This window comes from Carassius carassius, chromosome 44 (genome assembly GCF_963082965.1).
Source record: "Carassius carassius chromosome 44, fCarCar2.1, whole genome shotgun sequence".
Classification (NCBI taxonomy): Eukaryota; Metazoa; Chordata; class Actinopteri; order Cypriniformes; family Cyprinidae; genus Carassius; species Carassius carassius.
The window spans coordinates 16,874,191-16,896,058 of NC_081798.1; the positions used below are offsets into that span (position 1 = coordinate 16,874,191).

Below are 21,868 nucleotides of genomic sequence, written 5' to 3' on the forward strand. Positions count from 1 at the left end.
CATGTTGGGGCATTTTTTTTTGGTAATAAAACTACCTATTTTCAAAGGGGTTTTTAAAGACAAAGTACTTGATGCTACTGTAAATTGCTGAAGACCCTGTTAATATATAGAATAAGGATTGCATGTATGTGCTACAGCAGTGCAAGTTACCTTTGACCAGAATGATAGAAAAACAACCAACAATATTCATGATACAAACCACCAAAATCTGTTCACATAACACCTCCTAAACAACTAATGCAGTGAGGTATGCACAAATAATATCCTAAAGTTAACACTTAGATTTATTAACAAGACCTCTGCTGTATTACTCAATGATCATGCTAAAATAGAAGTAGATTAATTAGCAACCCTGTAAATACCCTAAAAATATCTCAAGACACTGTTATAGGGAGACTGCTAAATCTGTTTCTATTTCAAACACTGATTTACTGTGTCTCTGAATGTGTGTTTGTGCATATATGTTGTTGGCTTAGATCATTCAGTGGGTGTTTGGTCCTGTTGGCTTTAAAAGGCAGATTGTCGTTGCTGTGCATTTTGTAATAATGGAATTAACGGTGAGCTTCGTGGAACTAAAATACATGTTGTTCCCTATAATGTGCTTTAGTTATTCCTTGTCACATAGTGCAGCTTATTTGTTTGAACAGTCTAGCATTCAAGAACCTTGTTGTGCTGATAATAAGCCCAAAAACATTTCTACATAAGTACATAAACAGCTTAGTTTGATTTCATGCATTGTCATATGAAATATGTCAGCATTGCCACAAGGGGCGCTATAGTAGGCATCAGCGTAAAGGCCCCAGTATACTTCTAACAAAGTTCGTTTTCGTTCTACGTTTGGGGGCAAAAAGAAGTTCGAAAAGACCTAGTGACGTTATACTGTTTTCAAACATTCCGACATCCATTCCACAGATGAATGTAAACATGACTCGCGATGCTCGTGCGTATCCCCTTAACACAACAATGATTAAATGATGAGCTGTAGGAAATCTAGGTGTGAGATGGGCACCAACAGTCAGAATATTATAGACAAAAGAATAATGATTAGCAGCAGTTCAGAGTCAAGTATCATGTTTGCAATGCACAAGAGCCCACGGACCAATGGAAACTCAAAGGTGTTTAGGGGCCAGAATGAACTCCCCCAGAAAGTTCACTTTGGTCAGCTCAAAACACTCAAACTCAAAACAAACTTAGTATCAGCCTGATTTTGTTCAAAATGACGTCATATCAGTTCGTTCTTCGATTTTGTTTGAAGTTTACCGGGGCCTTAAACGTCTTCTACAGTAATTTTTCTGTTTCAGCTAAACTACTGTCATGGCGGAGCAACAGTTTGAAGACAATCATGTGCTAGGGCTAGCAAAAATTATATTTTACATTTAAACTGTTGACGTTTGTAGCTAGCTACCTGAATTAAATTTAAGACAAATGTTTGAAGGAAACTCTACACCTTTGCCTATTGCATTTGGAGTGCATTGCATGATTCACATTTGCGTATTTGAGTAGAGTATATTTCAGGCTTTAAGGTGCGGTCACATTAGCAACATTTTCCTGGCGAAATCTATTCCATATGATTGGGAGTTTCGCAATGAGGACAAATATAGTTCCCAGTGCAGAGAAGTTAGTAAGACCAATAGGAAGCTGCTTGGTTCTGATAAACTTCCTCAGGCAGTTTTCGCTAGAATTCAAGTTGGTTATGAAAATTCGCTGCATAAGCCCAGAAGTTTTTCCAATTCGTACAAGCAAAATCTATGTTTGATTTTTTTTGCAAAAATGCAAAAGAGGTCAATAGTGTAGATATGTAAGAAGCACAGCTCACGAGAACTTTTTCGCCCTCATGTGAAACTCCCAGTTGCACAGACAGGATTTTGATGCTAAATTTCACGATGCAATGGTAAACGTGACCACACATTTAGCGTGACATTTTTTGTTTTACTTGATCATTGAAGGCAACTTTTTCTGATGTGTAAACCTAAAGTTCTATGGTTAAAGAATCTCCTCCTCTTTTACATACAGAATCTCATGGGCGGAGCTTGGGACTTGATTGACACCTCCTACTACCAGTAGTCGATCACGGATCACAATGCTGGAGGCAGAGCAACGTGGTGACGACATGGGCGACAGCCTCTCCCATTTTCTTTTTTCGGGATGGAAGGCTTCGACGGTGTCCAGCACTGATGGCTGATGGCCTGTAGGAAGAGAGCAGATGTTTGGATGACACCAACCGTGACAGCAACTGTGCAGTAGATAAATATATTATGATGCAACGTACATACCTAGGCCTCCCGCCACGATCATTCTGCCTCGCACTATGGCTGCGGCAAAGTCTGCTCGCTTGGTTTTCAAGGGTATGGTGTCCTCTGATTTCAACCAAGTTCCTACAAATCAAAACAGACACAAATAACAAAAATAAAATGCTAAATATTAAAGTTGAAGTGGGTAATTTCTTCACCACTAGCAGCAATTTACAAAATGTCATTTTAGCAATGGCTTACGTATAGTTTGTACATTAAAATGCGATGCAAGAGAGTATTTTAACTTGGAATAAATTACACACTATTCACCATTAACATGGTGTGATTTAAAATCTGACACAATAAATCAGATTTATACAACGAGTGAAAGAAAATTAACTGGCTTATATGTGATTTGAAACTGTTTTATTTGACAGCTTTTCCTAAAATGTCTAAAGAGGAAATGGAAATAAAGGGCTTTCCTGCAGATTAGAGCCTGCAAGCTTGTCGATTAAAGCTGACAGACTGTTTTCCATTTGCAGATCTAATATCTGTCTAAGCCAATGGCTAGCTGTAATAAATGCAAGGACCATTTCTAAAAAAAATTACTGAGCTAGAACACTTTAATTGCTTTGAAAAGGAAGTTGGAGCTGTGCAGCTTTTTGTGTTTCACAGATGTAGAATGTTAATTTGCCACATTATTTACATTTCCCAGTCAACCTAATCAGCCAAAAAGCACAATCACAGCTAACAACACACAAACGGCATTAGAATAATGATGGGTGTTTGAGAGATGCCAACTCTTTCTGCCATGTCTGTTTATATATTGTTGGGAAACATGTGATGAGCTTTTGATTGCTAAGACATGTATACAGATGCTCACAGCACTTATGTATATATAACTGATCAAAACCATTGCAAAATGCAAGAGCAACACATCTTTTCATGCAAGCAAATTATTAATTAATTGATTATTAATTATTTCTGATAGTAACACACATACACACAAACATACATACAGTATGTGTATATAAACAGTATTTACTGACATCGCTCGAAACTTACTGATATAAAAATTATAATTTAACTTGGATTACTACTTGGTATTAAATAAATGTATTTCAAATACATTTTAGTACATTTATTTTTCATTAGGGCAGTCATCAAAGCTCGGTAAATATTGGTCACAGACACAATGATTTACCTTCAGTTTCACCAAACTAATTACTCACTAAAACCCCCACGGATCATGTTTTCAGTCCATTTCAAGTCTTGATGTAACAAAATGGTATAAGTTTAGTGTTAGGAATGTACAGACAATTAAAAAAAACTATGTGTAAACTAAATGTTTTTTTTTGTGGAAAAACTAGTGATTTATATATATATATATAAAAAATACAGTTATATTTTGTAATGTCAGTGTTGCTTTATTTTGTACTGTGATTTTTTTCTTATTCAATATTTTGAGGATGCACTGCCTCTCTGATATGTGTGTCCATTTATATATTTATTTATTTGAAAAAAAGATCATCCTAAATAAAACTGACCCAGTAATTATTTTCTACCCAATAGTTCTAACATCATTCATTTAGCATCATGCTGACATTGCTGTAAAATTTTTTTTTAAGTTACGTACTGTAAAAAGGTAGACAAACTGTGGTTGTTTGCTTTACATGTCAGTCAGATGTTCTTTTCTATAAGTGGGTGCTTCTCGCCCCCTAAATTAGCTGCTATGTTCACTTTATGGTATTTAAAGACCTTATGCAATATTCATCCAGGAAGCTGCTTTAAAGTTAGCTGCCTATGTAGTCAGTGGACAACAAGGATGCTCGCTGAGTTTGTTTTTCTCAGTTGATTTTAGTTAAATCATTTATTGATGTTTTGCTGCTAATTTGGCAATTTGGATCAGGATCAAAGTGTCCGACTTGAATGAGCAATGAAGGGTCTGTCAGCTTTGGACAGGATATTGATTTCAGCCCTTGGCGTGCAACGCTCGCTCTGTTGTTGGCCAAAAATCAGACGCTTTTTCTATTGAACTGTGATGCCCTTTCACTTTTTCTGATGCCAAGCATGCTTTTTATTCAGATGCAAACTCATATTCCCTTCAAACAGGTGGTGGAGTCCATCCTGGTGCCTGTTCATTTGGCATAAAGTTATAAAAACCTGCTGTTCCGGGTCTACCGCTGCTCAGTTAGCAAGTATACAGTGTCAAGTTGGATGTTTAATAAAGAGCACATCCATCTCGCCTAGAACTGTGATTTTCTCGGGATATAACCCTCTTCATGGCAGCCAGTGTTAAGACAAAAGAGCAGATGGGCTCAACTATCTATCAGGATGAGCTCTGGTTAAGGGATGACAATGTGTTTCTGAACAGCATCATTTAACGCCCCCTTACTATCCCATGATCTTATCGCCTAGTTATATTAGACAGGGAGACTTGTACGCAGAGGCTCTATTGCCAGTGGCGGATCTGGGCAGAAGGAAATTAGATAGCGAGGCTTAATCCCTCGTGCTGCTCTGTGAACGTTGGCTCACGCACCTGTTGACTGACACATGTGCCAGTAATGGAATAATTAAAAAAGAGAGAAATGATTCACACAGCAGTGTGCAAAGTTCAGTTGTTCGAGATGACCTCCTCGGTGCCCACTCACGATAGGAACTTTTCTTATTGCCCTCGGGGGCAAAAAAGTCACATTTTCCCATCTGCTAAATCTGATTAGAAAAGATCAAATTTGAGCGGAAATGATGCAGAGGAAGAAAAAGCGTGAGAAGCTGGAGAGAAATCAATAACTCATTTCAGCAGGTCTTACGTTTTGTCACACCTTGTATCTTTCCACCCTCCTTTTTTTTGGGTTAATCTGAGAAAAAAAAATCTAATAAAAAGGGAACAGTTATCGAGATTACTAATATATTTGTGCGTTAAAAACATTTTTGCTGATATGCATTCAACAGCTAAAACAATTTTTCTTGGATATTTCACAGATTACAACTAAGGTCTGTTTCATGCCACATGCATAAGCAGAGCTGATTTAATTTGGTGCTTATATTCACAGGTTACAGTATTCCCAGAGTTTCAACACTAAGCCTATTTGTGCAATGCACTGTGTGCTGAAAACCCTGTGAAAAAAAACAAACATATTAAACCAGCCTAAGATGGTTTAATGGTATTAGTTAGTCTCCGGGCCTGCTTAAGCTGGTCTAGGATATTAATTTTATTGGGGTTTTGACAATCTTTCAGACCTTTTTCAACATGGCAATGTGAATAAAATACACTATTAACCTATTTATCAACACAATCTTTTGCAAGATTTATTTTACACTCACCAAGGCTGCATTTATTTGACCAATAATAATAATAATAATAATAATAATAATAATAATGATAATAATTATAATAATAATAAAAGTAAGTAGTCTGAAATATTTTCTACTTCAATATATTTTAAAATGTAATTTATTACTGTGATGCAAAGCTGAATTTTCAGCATCATTACTCCAGTCTTCCAGTTAAGCTGCTTAACATTTTTATGAAAGCCGTACTGTATATGTTTTCAGGATTCTTTGATGAATATGAAACTCAAAAGAATAGCATTTATTTGAAATAAACAGATAAAAATTACGAATTTAAAAAAAAAAAAAAAATCGGATTAATCCCAAATCTGACCGTATACAATTTAAAGGGATAGTTCACCTAAAAATGACAACTGCTCCACGATTTGATGATGATACTCTTGCCATGCACTCTTTGGTGAACGTGTGTATGACAGTTTTAAATTTGGATTTTTTTCTTTAATACAGACACATCGCTTCACTTCAAAAGGTCTTTATCAACTCCCTTGAGCTGTGTGGAGCACTTTTTTGATGGATGGATGCACTTTTAGGGCCTCCAAAATCTCGACCCCCATTCTCCGCCATTATAAAGCTTGGAAGAGCAAAGAAATTTTATAATAAAACTCTGACTGTATTTGTCTGAACGAATAAGGTCATACACCTAAGATAGCTTGAAGGTGTGTAAATCATTGGGTAATTTTAATTTGTTGGTGAACTAACCCTTTAACCATTTTGTAGCATCAATTTGAAGTTTGGGTTTGTTCTATCTGAATTAATGGTCATTTGGATGGAAATATGAGAGACATAGTTGTACTCATGCTGTTGGCATGTCTAGCTAATTTACCTTGGTTGGTGTCAAAAATGTTAACATTCTTGGTAAACTTGGACCTTTGGTGTATTCCTCCTTGTCTGAGCCCTCCCAACCAGCAGAGACGCCCAGCGCTGTCCCACAAGACCCCAGAATAAGATCTCTTACAAGGCAGGCTGGGTAGAGAGGACCAGGTACGGCTTTCCATGTCAAAGACCTCAAATACCTTCACCAAACGCTTACACTGACGTCCTCCTGAAGGAACACAGGTATTGATGGTAAATGGTCATTTTTGCATGGTGAAGCAGGCATATTTAGAAGTAAACACAAATTTTATAAGCCAATTATGTTTTAGTTTATCGTTTGGAGTTGTATTTTATTTCAGGTTTTTCGCATGTTTTATAAAGGCAAATTATAAAGATAACCAATTATATCAATATGTTATCTAAATACAAATGCCTAGGGAATAAAGAAGTTGTATTAGAAACAGTTTTGCCAAATATACAAAAAAACACTTTACAAAAAACTGCTAGAATATTGAAATATTTTTCATTGTAACACACTGCAAACAAAAAAAATAATGCTTTTCCTTAGTATTTCTGTGTTATATTCCATTGCAAATGCCTAAAGACTTTTAAATAAAGACACATTTACTTGATAAGCAAAATGATGTAAGATAATAAGTCTTGTTCTCAGAGAAACTTTAAAACAAGAGCAAATATCTGCCAGTGGGCACAGAAAAATTCAAAGGAAAACAAGTTTTCCTACTCAAGTGATGGATATTTGTTCTTGGGTAAGTATAAACCCAATTAGTTTTGTTCAGATTCTCAGAAAATGACCTAATATCTTCATTTCCTCATGTAAATGTATCTTGAGGATATAGATATTTGGAAAACAAGACAAAACTAACAGTATATGCAAAATGTAATGCTATGACTTTATGAATTACAACCTACTGCTCCATTTTTGAGACCTTTTTAAGGCCTTAATTTGTAGAAGACTTTCTAAGACCTGTAGAAACCCTCTTATTAATTAATTTTGTTCAGATTTGGCAAACTTCAGGAGACATTTTCAGCAGTGTTGTCCCCAAAGCTACAGCGAGGTCAGGAACACACACACAGACGTAAAGTATTTAATGCTCAAGGGTAGATTGCAGATACACAAGGATTCTCTCTGCTCAGCAAACCTGCCACGTAGATCTTGGAGCCCAGTAGGCAGACGCTGGTATCGTAGCGCGGGGTGGGCATGGCCGGAAGGAGCGCCCACACGTCCTTGCGAAGGTCGTACTGCTGGAGAATACTTCTAGGCAGGAGGTCTGCTCCCATTCCCCCAACAGCAAGAGCTCTGCCGTCTGAACAGAGGTGAAGCGAGTCAAATCAAGGTCTTTATTTACAACAAAGAACTCTTGAACAAAACAGTCTTACAGTGTCAAATACAATGTCAAGTAAACAATAAATAAATGCTTTAAATGTCATGCGCTGACAGAACTGCCACTAAATAGAGGTGACTATTTAAAGTGATTGACATGTTGTTTTTTTTGTTTGTTTAAAGTCAACATGAAATAAAACCATTTATTTCATTCTTTAATAAACATTCTTTTTTATTTTGCATAAAACATCAGTACATATTATTCCAAATGAAATAAAAAGTATATTTTATACATCGAAAAAGGGTTTTCTTTGAAACATCTTTCACTCAAACATTGCTAGAAAACTTTACAAATAATTAGAAAAGATACAACAGTTTAACACTGAATTATACAATAATCTTTGTTTTCTAATATAATTTCAATTGTACTTTGTTCAAAAACAGTTCAAAAAGTTTCAAAAATAGTTCAGGGATAAGTAAAACAAAGATTATTGTATAATTTAAAGCTAATTGTTGTTTCTTTTCTAAATCTTTAAGTTTATTAGCAATTTCTGAGTGAAAATTGTTTAAGAAAATCTTACAACTTTTTCAGTGCATAAAATATACATTTATTACATTTATGTATATTTTATCGTCACAACATTTCATCCGAATTTTAATTGTTTTTGGACATTTCTCTTCAAATTGTAATATAGAGACACTTTTCACTATCCATTAATATATTATTAATATATAGATCAAATAAATGTAAGATATTAAATAAGCATAATTCAGTTTACATGAATAAAATCAAAGTCCTTGCATTTTCATTGAATAACTGACTATATTTGTAGTGAACACCACTCCATATTGATTATAAAATAAGTTTTTTTTTTTTTACCTTTAACAGTGACAGAGAGCCCCATGGACGCCTCTCTGAGTGAGCACCTCTTCCTCCATTTGCCTTCTTCTGTGTTATACACCTCCACGGCCTTCAGGGGGCGCTGGTCCTTCCCCATTCCCCCGATCACCAGCAGCTGCTTACCTAAGACAGCCACCGCCGCCCCGGCTCTCGGCGTGGGCATCGGAGAGAGACTGAGCCAGCGGTCCACCTCAGGGGAGTAGAGCTCGAGAGCGCTGGTGGGTCGCCCCGAAGCATCACAACCCCCCACCATATACAGCTGCCCCCCGACATCAGCCAATGAGTGATAGACGCGGGCGCTGGATAGACATGCCAGGCTCTGCCAGTGAAACTCATGGGCTGAGGGCACCGTCATCACCCCGACCGTTCGCTGTGCTTCCTCACGTCAGCTCCTGTAAAACAAACTCTACATTCAGCCCACATCTTCAGTAGCTTTGAAGTTTAGTAGTCACTGCTGTATCCACTGTGTGTGATTCATACAGCAATTATGACAATGTGATTACAACATTCGCGATGTCCATATATTCTCATACTATCGCCTACTATTCCCACGGCTGACTGGGATATGGTGCTTGACTCATCTCATAACATCTCTGAATATATATGAGACTTCACAGGAGTGTGGTGCACTTTTCCAGCCTGTTCTATTTAGTATTCACTAATGTATGTTATTGCCAATGCTCTTAGGGCAAACAGTCTTGATTACTGATTAATTTGTCCATTTCTTATTCAACAATCATTAAGACTTTAGTATAGGGACCAATTCTCACTACTAACTAGTTGCTTATAAGCATGCCTTTTATTTAAATATTGGCTGTTTATTAATACTTAACTATTAATAAGCAGCAAATAAGAAGTTTATTGAGGCAAATGTCGTAGTTTGTGGTTCGTTAATGGCAAAAACTGGCCCTTAAAATGCAGTGTGAACCAACAATCAAATATTAGCCAAATTATTTCCTTAGTGCTATATATATATATATATATATATATATATATATATATATATATACACAATGCATTTCATAAAGTAAATACATGTTTATTTCATGTTGACTATCATAGTATAGTTTATACGTAATGTAATTAAAGCTTGTTTTTGTTTTCCCTTTAGCACAATTTTATATACAAAGCACTATTTATTACAGCGCTACAATTATTGTGTAATCATATTAAGCCAAATAATACAGGAACTAATTACAGACAGTTAATGCATATCAAAGACTTCAGCCAAGAAAGAAAAGCTCACAGTTGTTACATTATGTATCCAAGCAAACAAAGAAAGGCACATTTTGTGTTATTTATGGCTGTGAAGTCCATGGCTTAAGTTATGCAAACACTTTTTTTGTGTTCTATTTTCCTCCAAGTGGAGGCAGAGATATGGAAGACGGCCCAGAATAGCATCATCACTTGATTCAATTGATGCAACCAATTTCACACAACTGTTCTTCTCTCCTCAGCTGTGTACACAATGAGCTTGAAGCGGGCTGTTGTACCGCGGCTTAGCATTCAGTATCCAAGCAACTGTGGTCTTCATCTCCCTAAGTCCCCGTCTTTCCTCGAGAAACCATTCCCATGCTTCCTGAACGACAGGTCACCTTCACTTACAAACCATCACTTGAGCACAAGACTTAAACATAACAGGGAAAAAAATTGAAGAATTGCAGCTAATCACGTAAGCAGATGTCAACAAACCACATATTAGCTTCAAAGTGAAATCCAATTATTATTGAATAACCTGTTTGTTTTTAAATGAACACAACAAAGATGCTTCATTATGTGAAAGGAATCATCTCAATCTGACCCTTGCTTGAAAACATCCTCTCTCCACTGTAGGGAAACTGTGTAACTGATGTAAATTAGAGTCCATCTGAACTATTTTCAGTTGTTTGGTGTACTTTTAATTATTTGTTTTTATTTAGCAAGGTTGTAATAAATTCATCAAGTGACAAGAAATCACAAAAAGTAAATAAGCTGTTCTTTGAAGGAATCTGGGATAAAATGCATCACAACCCCCCCCCCCCCATTTTTTTTAAATAATTTTTTAATAAAAAATACATAAATTATATTTATATTATATTTTACAAAAAATTTAAGAAAGAAAGAAAACAAAATAAAATTAAAAATAAAACATTTAATAATACATATCCAAAATGATAATTTTATATATATATATATATATATATATATATATTATTATTATTATTAATGTGAAATAAAAATATTTTAAATTTTTATAAAATATTACAATATATATAGTTATATATATTACAATATAAATAGTTTTTAATTGTATTTTTGATCAAGTGTATTTTTGAAATAGTTCATAATTTTTTACACTACATAAAAAAAATTATAATACATCAAAATGCAATACATATTATGAATTGACATAAAGGAAATCGAGCATTTAACAAAATATTAAAACATAAACCTGAAATAGGAATTTAATCTTTTAATTTAATCTTTAAAACCATTTTTTTTTTTTACCAAGAACTGGACAAACAAAGTAGCTCACATATTAGGGGACATTCCATAAACAGAGTAAAACAAATAAATAAAAATAAAAATCTAACTACCTTTATAATCTTTTTGTATTTTTTCTATTTTCTTTTTATCTATTATACAATTATAAAAAAAAAGACCTCTAACACTAGCTTGCTCTATTCTTTTTCTATTCTATCGGTTTTCTTTCTTTTTATTTATTATATTATTTAAAAGCCCTGGCTACGTATACTGTGTTAAGCTAACTGAGACTTGTTATAGCACTTATAAATCATTGCTCTTCTGTTGTTTTTGATTGCTTCCATTGTCCTCATTTGTAAGTCGCTTTGGATAAAAGCGTCTGCTAAATGACTAAATGTAAATGTAAACGTAAATTAGCGTTAGAGCACAATTCCATAAAAGTCCCGATGGGAGGAAAAAATTCTATGTGTGATTTTATTACACTGTGCACATTAAAGAACACAGACGCAGCCAGATTATTTCCATAATGACCAGCTCAATCTACCAAGAGCAGCTTAAATTTCCACCTGCTTTAAGATGCTTTTTGGGCGTTAAATACTACCAGTAATTTGACAAGCGCAAATGTTAGTAAATCATTGTGTGATTCATTTTAATACTCTCCTCCCATAAATTTTGCATCTCAAAGGAAAACTCCTAGAAATACATAGTCAATAATCAGGTGCAAAAATGACTGTGTCCATGCCTTTTTAGCACTAATTCCATCTACCAATGAAAGCTCATCTCTGTCTCTGGATCAGGTTTCATTTATATCAAAAGTCTTCTGGTTGCTTGCATTTTATGATTCAATGTGGTGTTAAAAAAGGAAAAAAGCAGAAACAAACTGAACTGCTAAAATGACATTACTATGAAAAGAGTTGTGCTACTGCCACACTACTGACAACTGTAGTAAAGTAAAAATAGTGTTGCTACTGTAATTAGCCTACATTTCTAGTCATCAGAAAGTGTGAAAATTGACAGGACCTTCATTCAGAAATGTTTCCATCTCAGTGCCATTTGTAGCCGTTCAGGTGGATGGCGAGTCTCTGATGGGCTTCTCTGAAAAGTTGATCACTGAGTAGAAGTGTTTGGCCACTCTGTTCTTATTGTAAGCCATCAGATATTATCGATTAAACTGGCTTATTACAGGTGGAGAGCTCTGGGCCTCTAGAGATTGTGTTAACTACACAGAGACCCCTGAGAGTGGTGAACACTTCATCAAGTCCAATCACAGTGTAAAATGAGCTGATCTCTCAGTGTCTCTTTCTCCTGGGCAGGCACACAGGTTCAAAATATCACTAACTCTGTCAGACTTTCTCATTTTCTTTCAACATATTGCCATCTTGAGGGTGCTCACAGGACCAAAAATCCCGTTCCTTAAGTATATTAAACATCAAACATAGACAAAGGGGAGCAATCGATTCTAAGAGATTGAGAAACATCATGTTATAAGAGAAATCCCTCAAACTTTACAAATCCTGTCACCAAAGCTGCATTTATTTGATCGAAAATACAGTAAAAGCAGTAGTATTTTGAAATGATTTGAAATGATTGTGTCACATGATTCTTCAGAAAACATTCGTTTGGCTGCAATATTTACTACATTTTATTTTTTATTTAGTTTGTAATAATGAAAAACAGATATTTAATTAATCATATATTTGTTTATAGATTTATGATTGAAAACATTTGCCTACTATTTTTTTAAGAATTGTTTGAGTTCAAAAGACCAGTATTTATTTGAAATAAATGTAACATCATACATATTTTTACTATTACTTTTGACCAATTTAATGCACCTATGCGTTATATATATATATATATATATATATATATATATATATATATATATATATATATATATATATATATATATATATATATAACATTTGTATCTTTAATATGAAAAATATACATTTTAAAATATATAAAAATGTGAAAAAAAAATATATATTGTTTTACTAAGCACTCTTCCAGGAGATCAAGGTTGCTTCAAAACTCAGAATAAAATGTTTTAAGAAAAAGATTAAGTTGATATGCAAATGAAACTCATAACATGAAAAAAACCACAAAAAAAACACATGAATAGGTAAAGATCTTTTTAACTTTTAAGCTTTTTATCCAGTCTAACCAGCAAGCCTCCATTGGTTAACCAGCCTTTTTTTATGCTTTTTAAAAGACAATCCCCTAAAATTCCTTGATCCTACGATAAAATCCCCCTCGAATGTGAAAAAATGGATCTGTTTCCAATTAGCTGTGTGATGTTCAGTCACCGACAAAAACATACTTTTTTGAAGCCCGTTTGTAGTGTAGATTATCAGTTCAGATTTAAATAAATGTTTCACGTAACAATTACAAAGAGCCACGAAGCCGAGCTGTATCTTGGGGAGATATTCTCAGATGTAAATTGACTGTCAAAGGCGAGTTGAGATGAGAAGGTTTTTTCCTCAGAGTCCAACCCTCTGCCTTTCTTTCCCTGCCTTTGTATTCCAATCGCAGTCTTTCACCTGGGGTTTCGGCTATCTCCACCATCATTTACAGGCCAAGCTGTCATACACCTCACCCAAGAGTAGACAGAAACTTAAAAGAAAGCTCAAGGAAAGACACATTTCTCAAGTCTCGTTTTTCCTTCCCCCCCTTCGACTCGGTATGCAGAGATGGGTTGCCATAGAAACAATGAAATGATCTCAAGATACGGGAACCGGGGTTTCTGCGTCGAAGCCTTCTTCGCTTTTAATGATGTATTAACAAACAAACAAAAATCACAGCGATCTTACCCCTTTGACCCGAGCTGACGTTCTCGTTAACGAAGCAGGATTGCTCACTCTTGGCATGCCTTGCAAATCGCATTAATTGCAATCTGTAATGATTTGCTCCACCACGTCTTCTATTTTTGGTTAATTAACTGCTCGAACAGCTTGAGATCAACAGTAGGCCTACGAGCACCCACCGAAGTCATTTACAATCAGTGTGCATCCTTTTCAAACTTTTAATTAGTTAGTCTCCCATCCCCAATACATAACTTAGGCTTAATTCTGCACCTCATTGTATTCTAACCTGCGCTATTAGTTGCGAGTATCATCCAATAGACTTTACGCAAATTATCCATTTAAGGTCTTCTTGTCATTCCCTCCTCCGGTGAATCCATAAGGTCCCAGCTGGTAAGCATTTATCAACTTCTATTTAATTAGCCTCCCAGAATTCAAACAGCACCAACTCTAAAGTCCACAAAAGTGCGGTTCTTAATCAGAACAAAATGATCCTGGATCCTGGGGATGAGGGTTTATCTGCCGAGCGTTGTTATAGTTCTATGGGGGATTCTCTGTTCCATCTTCTTTTTCAATTTACATTTGCTTTCAGTGTCAAATAAGACAAAAATTGTGTGATGATAGAAATGTGTCAGCGGTTAGAAAATTTGCTACACTCTTAAAAATAAAGGAAGCTTTTGCAGCATTGCCATAGAAAATAAATTTTAGGTTCCCCAAAGAAGCTTCAAGTGAACAGTTCTTAAAAGAACCATTTATTTTGTATTGAAAAAAGACCTTTTAAAATAGTCTGAGGGATTTTTCCATTATAAAGAACCTTTGTGCAATGGAAAGATTCCATGGGTGTTTAAGGTTCTTCATGGAACCATTGATGGCAATAAATTTTCTTTATTTTTACAAGTGCATAGTACTAAGGATCACTATATGAGCTTCATATGTGGATATATAGATATAGATATATTTTATCTATAAGTGAAAAATGACACAAAAAAAGGCTTCTGATGTGATAAGAATGTACACCCGACTGCAAACACTAAAACAAATTAGGCTAATTTTTTGTAAATGCTGGTTAATCATAGGAATAAATTACATTTTAGAATGAAATTGTTTATTAACATAATTTACTGGAAACTGGAAAAAACGATGATTCCGATTTAATATACTTCTGTACTATATACAAAAACAGAAAACTGGTAGATTTTTTTTTAATCAGTAGAGATTTTGGTCTATGATCTCTTTCTTGGTTACAGGCTCATGTGGTCTTGCTGTGCCACATGGTCATGAAAACAGATTGCTTGCACGTGTTTTTAAGCATTGTGGTTTAAAAACAAACAGCTGAGACAGAAAGTGCATGTGTAAAAATATATTGGATCTGGGCAGCTCTTAAAGTGACAGCAGTTTAATATTCCTAATATTCGCAGCATTCTATTTGCATATGTCATTTATGTTAATCAAACAGCAAAAGAGAGAAAACTGCTCACTGCTCTTGACTAAATCATTTTTGTAACTTTAATAAGAAGAAATACACAGTGAAGAATGTATACAGTGTGTTTATACATTTGATTACTTTATACAATGTATCTAGGATTTCTTAGTTATTTGTTCTACTGTAGTTTTTTTACATTTACATTTAGTGATTTAGCAGACACTTTTATACAAAGCAAACTACAAATGAGGACAATGGAAGCAATACATTTATTTTGTCCTGTTACTTGTCATCTTAATCTCTGACTGTCTTCAGTGAGCTAAATTTTTATTTTATTTGTAGTTTTCTGTGATATTGACACTGGTGACAAGAATTATGAAATTTCTATGGTATCAAAATTTTTAATATCATAAAGACAACTTTACTATAACTATACTGTTACCATGAAATAAAATTACACATATTGTGACACAAGATTTTGGTCATATCACCTACCTCTATTATTACCTTTGACTCTAAAACACAACATAATACAATGCGTAATTCAAAATATGTCATTCAAAACACCTGAGAAAAATGGAAATTTCCTTCATATTAAACCAGTATATTAAGCTCTATTTTCACTCACTTAGAGAGTGTCAAAAATTAACATTCCTTCACAGAATGATGTCACTATCATAAAGATATATAACAGAAACCTCAATTACAAAGTTTTCAGAAATATTTAAATATAACATGTATTAAATGCACAAGATTTAAACGAAATAAGGCTCTTACAATTAGTAATTTTTAAAGCATTACACAATGTGAATCTTTTAACTTTTCACCACAAAGTTCCAAATAAAAAGAAAAAAATAACCATTAGAGAGAAAGCACTTCTCATTTGTAAAGTATCTCACTGCAATACCTAAAAATAGGCATCACCACATGGTTATTTAATATATAAAGCTATACGTTAAATTTCCAGCAAGAAGCAAAAACAAACAAAATCTATATTGTGATATATAATATATCATCTTGATATAAAACAGCTCCCCTGCAATCTAATTTTGCTCCCACCTCCCACGGCTAGTATCAAAGGATCATGATATAACAGAGCTAAATGGGAGAATACTATACCTGACCTCTTCTTTATTCATCTGCTGCTTCCTTAATCGTTTGTGCTCATTGTCTGGCCAATGACAACTGTAGCAGAGCAGATCATTTCCATAGCAACCCTGAATTCAGCACACGAGCGCATGATACAGAACATAATGCAACTCTGCCATCGCCGTTCCCTGGAGGATTACATAAAACGCGTTTGTCTTCCCGTGACGATTTTATATTCGAAACTCCCTGCAACACGCTTTCCCAAAAAAGCCAGCTAACTTAGGCCGTGTAATAAAACCCAGAGAAATCTAGGTCAGTCATGGACAAAACCATAGCTGCTCTATTGATTCAACAAATTAAACTGTGACTCCTGTAAAAGGCCTTTGATCAAACCAAGTGGATTAGATTCAATTACGAAGGCCTTCAGTGGGCCATTTGAATATAAATGCAGTGGGATAACAATATGGATGAGACTGGTCCGAATGAGGATTCGGCAGGACGATTACAAATGGGAGCTGGGGATGTATTTCTCTAAAGCAAGAGCCAAAAGGTCTCATAGCTAATTGCTATGGAAATACCTTCCTACAATATGAATGAGTCCAAGGCCGCGGTTCCTTAATCAGCAGACCGACTATTCCCCCGCGGTGTTTAAAGACACCAGTATGGCGAGAAATCACTGAAGCTCGTCTCTGAAAACTTGGCAGGCAGTCAATGCTGCAGACAGTTAATATTTGGAGCGGGTGGACATTATGCAGTCGCGGTTTAAAGCAAGCTGAAACAGTCTTCCGAAATTGGCTAGTCTGAGCTTTGGGGGGAAAGCTTGCAGAGCAAATATTCCCCTTTTTGAAGATGCCCTGCGAGAGAGCTGCGAGTCAAAGTGCTCTGACCTTTAATACACATTATCCGCTGCATTCAAATGAGAAGGCTGACTGACTGCTCGCAAAGGCTGTGACCTTTCAGGTAGACGAATGCGATCCATACTTAAAGTCTTGTCGTCGTAAATGAAGGTGTGACATCTTTACCAAAGGGTGAGAGATCTCAAGCAAAAGTAGCTTACTAGTACTGCTCTATTTTCCATTTGACCTACTAACGTCCAATTCAGTTACTGTAGTCCGCCTGACATTCACAGGTACACTGACAAAAGTTACCTTAAGGTCAGAATGAACCCTATTCACTTTCTGAATGCATGTTCTTGGTCATATTGCACACAGTTATTATTTTAAAGCTGCAGTCTGAAACTTGTGGCACTCTAGCGGTTAATAAACGGAACTGTGTGTGTCTTGCAGAAGAACATTGTAGACTACTAGTCATTGTAGAGCTACTTCTCTTTGTTTATGTCTATGAAGAATCATGCAGGTACTGGGTTACTCTGCAGTGGTTCCAGTACCAGTACCAGTTGTGAAATAATTATAATATAAAAACTTGTTGTACTGTAGGTGTACGGTAGTGATTCAGGATAAGGAAAATGGATTCATGATGTATTCGCCTATTATATTAATTTTGTAAATTTTGAGAATAAAAAATGTTACGGACTGCAGCTTTAAATTAAAAAATAGTTAAGTATGCAAAAAGGGCTTCAAATGTGGTAAAAGGAGGCATTCCAACAACATTGACTAATGTTATGCTAACAGTAATGTTATGCTAACTTAAAAAAATCTGTTTTCTCTCAACCAAAATGTATGGCTTGGAAAGACATTTTAGAACATAAATTTGGGACTTGGAGTGGGTTGTGCTTGGGGGGGCAAGGACTGGAATTGGGAACCGCTGGGTTACATCATGTGTCATTCACCGGTGAGAAAACTTTAAAAGTACTACAATACCAGGAAGGAAGATGGGGTGATTGATGTTTGTATGCCATTCTCGCTCTGTCTGCACAGCGTGCATGAATGCGCTGATGATGTACCCTGTCTGCGCGAACCGGGTGCGCAGAGGTATGCTAATACATACGTTGACAGGCAGGTAGGAAAGCCAATTAAAACACTCGGACCGAGCGTTTTGATTGGACGAACATTTCTTGGTCCTGAAAAATATTTCTTAATACAATCACCCATTGCACCTTTAAATATAAATTTGGGACTTGGAGTTTGACAAATGTAATCTTTTTCTCTAAATGTAATAACTTGCACTGCTTCTGAAACAACTTTCATTTTTGCAAGTTGCAAAGTCCTCTCACTTTTCAGCCCCTCTCCACCCCCACCCTATTCTGAAATAAAACAGTCACTTTTCACAATCCACTCAATTCCAGATCGAAAATGAAGCAGTATCTTTGTTACTGCAGTTTATAAGATATCAGTAAAAACTATAGTTATAAAGTTTTAAGGCTTTGGTACTGTTTTCTGCAAAACATCAATGTCACATCCTAGCTCTCTGTTTGCAATGCATGATAATCAACTTAAAAAAAGTTGAAAAGGATGTTATGTCTGTGACACTATTGACCCCCAATGGATTCAAAATATGTGTCTTTAGTAGATACAACAACATTAGCACAACAAATTGTGAGAGCTTGGGAAACATCTGTTTTTAAACTCAAATATGCATACTTCCCTACTATATACAGCAGTACAATATTGACCTACTGTACTACTCCAGTGGACATTTACTATCCCATGAAGCCACGGGAGAGGCGACACATGCAGGTAGGTCACATGTCAGTGACAACATGACTAATGTACTGTACAGTAGTATGCCTTGACTTTTTTAATGGTTGCGAAGTACTTACTACTCAAAAGAAGTACCTACTCAAAGAGTATGCAATTTCGATTTTTTTGCAGTAATGTTTGTAGCACAGAAAATAATAATAATAATAATAATAATAATAAAATGAAATTCGATTTAATAAAGAAAATAAGAAAATAAGCGATGCTTGCAAATAAATGCAGTGAAGAAGACCAATTGCGATTTAGTATGCAAATACAATGATGGCGCCATCACATAAGCTAACATTCAAACAAAGTAAAAGTGAACCGGAGATTAACAAACTTTTATCTTACGTTTTTTACATATGCCTAAACCACAACACATCTCAGACATTATCCACACAGTAAAGTTTGAATAGAGTCTGTAAACAGTATTCTATAAGCTGCATTAATTGCAGAAAACACGCACAATGGATAACAAAGTACAGTAGTTATACAGTAAATATGCCTACAGTAAATATACAGTATCACTGCGATATAAAGTGTAACTCGCTGTCAAGTGTAAACAGTGAAAACCCTGATCACCACACTGTACTCTACATGCATCACATTAAATCACAGAGGTTTGGAAATGAATCACTTACTTTTCGGGACTGGGCTTCGGTTTCTTCCGATTCTCCTCGGCTGCTTCCCTTATGAATAGAGCGCGATGCGGAGCAATAATAATCCACGCGTGGAACAGACCCTCCCTCCCTTACTCCCTCTGCCTCGGTGTCTGTCAGCCGCCACGCAGCAGCAGCAGCAGCACAGGCTCCGCCGAAGCCCGCTCAGCGTCTCAGCATCTCTGCTGCTCTCTCCCTCTCGCGTTCCCTCATATGGGTCATACATGAAATATTAATCGCAGCCCTTCATCATATTCGTCATTCTGACATTAATTTCAGAAATGCTCAAGGGGGCTCCAGTGCGTCTGATAACCTACATACTGTAAGTCCATCTCATGGTAACGTCTACGCAAATGACGCTCCCTGTGAGGAAATGAAAAGTTGCAAGAGTCGTTTCTCTTGGGGTTTGTGTTGTAGCTGATCTTTATCACATGAACAGTTAAGGAAAATTCCGAATTTAAGAACTGGATCACTTTAGATTTAAATTCGAACCAAATTGGCCACGCCCCATAGGAAGTTGAGATGGAATTATTATCTATTAATTAAAGAATCTCAACAGGGACGTTTCTTGATCATGTCCTAGAATACTATATATATATATATATATATATATATATATATATACACACACAAACTTCTTAAGTAGGCCTAATATATATAATGATTTTTTTTTAAATGTAAACTTCGAAAAATTCTTATTCTAAAAATAGAAGAAATGTTGTACATATGATAAAGTATTTAAGGTTGATTAATTTGGACTAATTTTCAATTTTTTTTATTCAATTTTTTTATTTTTTTTATTCAATTTTCATTAGAAGTGATTAGATATTTTTACAATTCAGTATTGCCTTAAATGGACGAAATTCATTTAGTTTAATAAATTAAGTTAATTAAAATAGATTTTTATTGTGTCAACACTAAACAAAATATCTACCACATTGTTACATTTTTTTCATGTAACTTATAAATTGTATGTGTGTGTGTGTGTGTGTGATTTATAATAAAAAACAAATACAATTAAAATTTCAAACATATAGGTTTAAAGACTGACAATTATTATCATTAAATATTTCTAGAAATAGCGTCTGATAAAATGTTTAAGAAGAATTCATATCAAAACTAAACCTTTTTTCAGAAAATGTACAGTATACAGATTCAAATTCAAATCTTGTTTGCTGCCTCTGTTCCAATTTGGTTAATACGTTTAAAAGGCTTTCTTGATTCAGCTCTGAATGGCACACAGCCCTGTCCCCCTCCTCTCTTCTTCAGCCTAGTCTGTAAACATCTTATCTGCAAACACTCCAGAAGGACGTCTTTGTGCAACAATAATTAATCTATATATAGCTCCCAGAGTCCTTCTTTTGAACCAGGCGATGCTAATCACAACATCAAGCTCCAACTTGCCCTAGATTTCCACCGCCGCTCGTCCAGACTTGTGTTGCTGTAGCCTGCCAAGTCCACTGGAGACCTGACCCGCTTGTGCTGATAACCCGCGAGAAGTAATTATGGCGCGAAGTCCGACGTTAAGGGCGTCTTCGTGATAAAACATGAAAGATGTATACCCACGCACACAATAAAAGATGTGTTTTGTGCTCCACAGTCCACCAAGTGCTAATAATGAATAATGTAAAAAGCAATGGCACTTTTATGTTGCACTGTGTTGTTGTAATAGAAGATGCTGCTTCCCAAGCATGCTGGGGTTGAGGACAGCACATTAACTACAATACAGAGAACAGCAGGTGCCTGGAGCACGGTTTGATGTCTGAAACCAAAAACAGGAATCAGAAGCTGCAATCATGACTGATTCCACGTCGGTTGAAGGGATGCTTGGGTGTTTTCCATTTATTCGTTGTGCGATTCTCATTTGTGAACTAAGTAGGCTGTCAAAAGCTTTAAAAGAACCTTTGATCTTGGGATTTCTGTGGGATGCAATTATATTGCTTGAGGTGATGAGGGTCAAATTAGAGACCTTATTAAGAAGGTTCTGGACTTGTGACACACGCAAGGACTTTCAGCAATATTTCTTAGTATGTTGACAGAAGTCGAATGCCTCCAAGGGCTTCACAACAACTGCTACTGTTTCCAGCAGAATTTGACTGTTTTTTTTTTAAAAAGAAAATTTTAGTATTAACAACTCTAAATCAGTGTGAAAA

At 35.5% G+C, this 21,868-nt stretch overlaps 2 protein-coding genes across 3 annotated transcripts in view; one reads left to right on the forward strand and one right to left on the reverse strand.

The window, feature by feature from the left end:
* snrpe (small nuclear ribonucleoprotein polypeptide E) overlaps positions 1-14,574 on the forward strand; it is a 148,066-nt gene extending 133,492 nt beyond the window's left edge. The window contains exon 6 of the transcript XR_009427414.1: positions 14,562-14,574. The gene's annotated coding sequence lies outside the window, so the exon portion shown is untranslated. The remainder of the gene's footprint in view (positions 1-14,561) is intronic.
* Positions 1,822-19,894, reverse strand: klhdc8a (kelch domain containing 8A). Of its 2 annotated transcripts, none has more exons than XM_059537826.1 (6): positions 19,698-19,894; positions 8,618-9,030; positions 7,556-7,720; positions 6,406-6,624; positions 2,274-2,375; positions 1,822-2,186 (listed from the first exon to the last, which is right to left on the reverse strand). In XM_059537826.1, the coding sequence occupies exons 2-6, from the start codon at positions 8,991-8,993 to the stop codon at positions 1,984-1,986; spliced, it is 1,065 nt and encodes a 354-aa protein (XP_059393809.1). In that variant the 5' UTR covers positions 8,994-9,030; positions 19,698-19,894; the 3' UTR covers positions 1,822-1,983. The 2 variants fall into 2 exon arrangements, with proteins under 2 accessions (XP_059393809.1, XP_059393810.1); XM_059537827.1 differs by lacking the exon at positions 19,698-19,894 and adding an exon at positions 16,453-16,588.
* Between the last annotated feature and the right edge of the window lie 1,974 nt (positions 19,895-21,868).

What these genes read in the sequence shown, in the direction of transcription:
- klhdc8a (XM_059537826.1), bottom strand. Translation starts at nt 8,993, where the DNA reads ATGACGGTGCCCTCAGCCCATGAGTTTCACTGGCAGAGCCTGGCATGT. An exon ending in GCTCTCTGTCACTGTTAAAG is followed by an intron (nt 7,721 to 8,617) that starts GTAAAAAAAAAA and finishes ACCTCTGTTCAG; the next exon opens with ACGGCAGAGCTCTTGCTGTT. An exon ending in GATCGTGGCGGGAGGCCTAG is followed by an intron (nt 2,187 to 2,273) that starts GTATGTACGTTG and finishes CTCTTCCTACAG; the next exon opens with GCCATCAGCCATCAGTGCTG.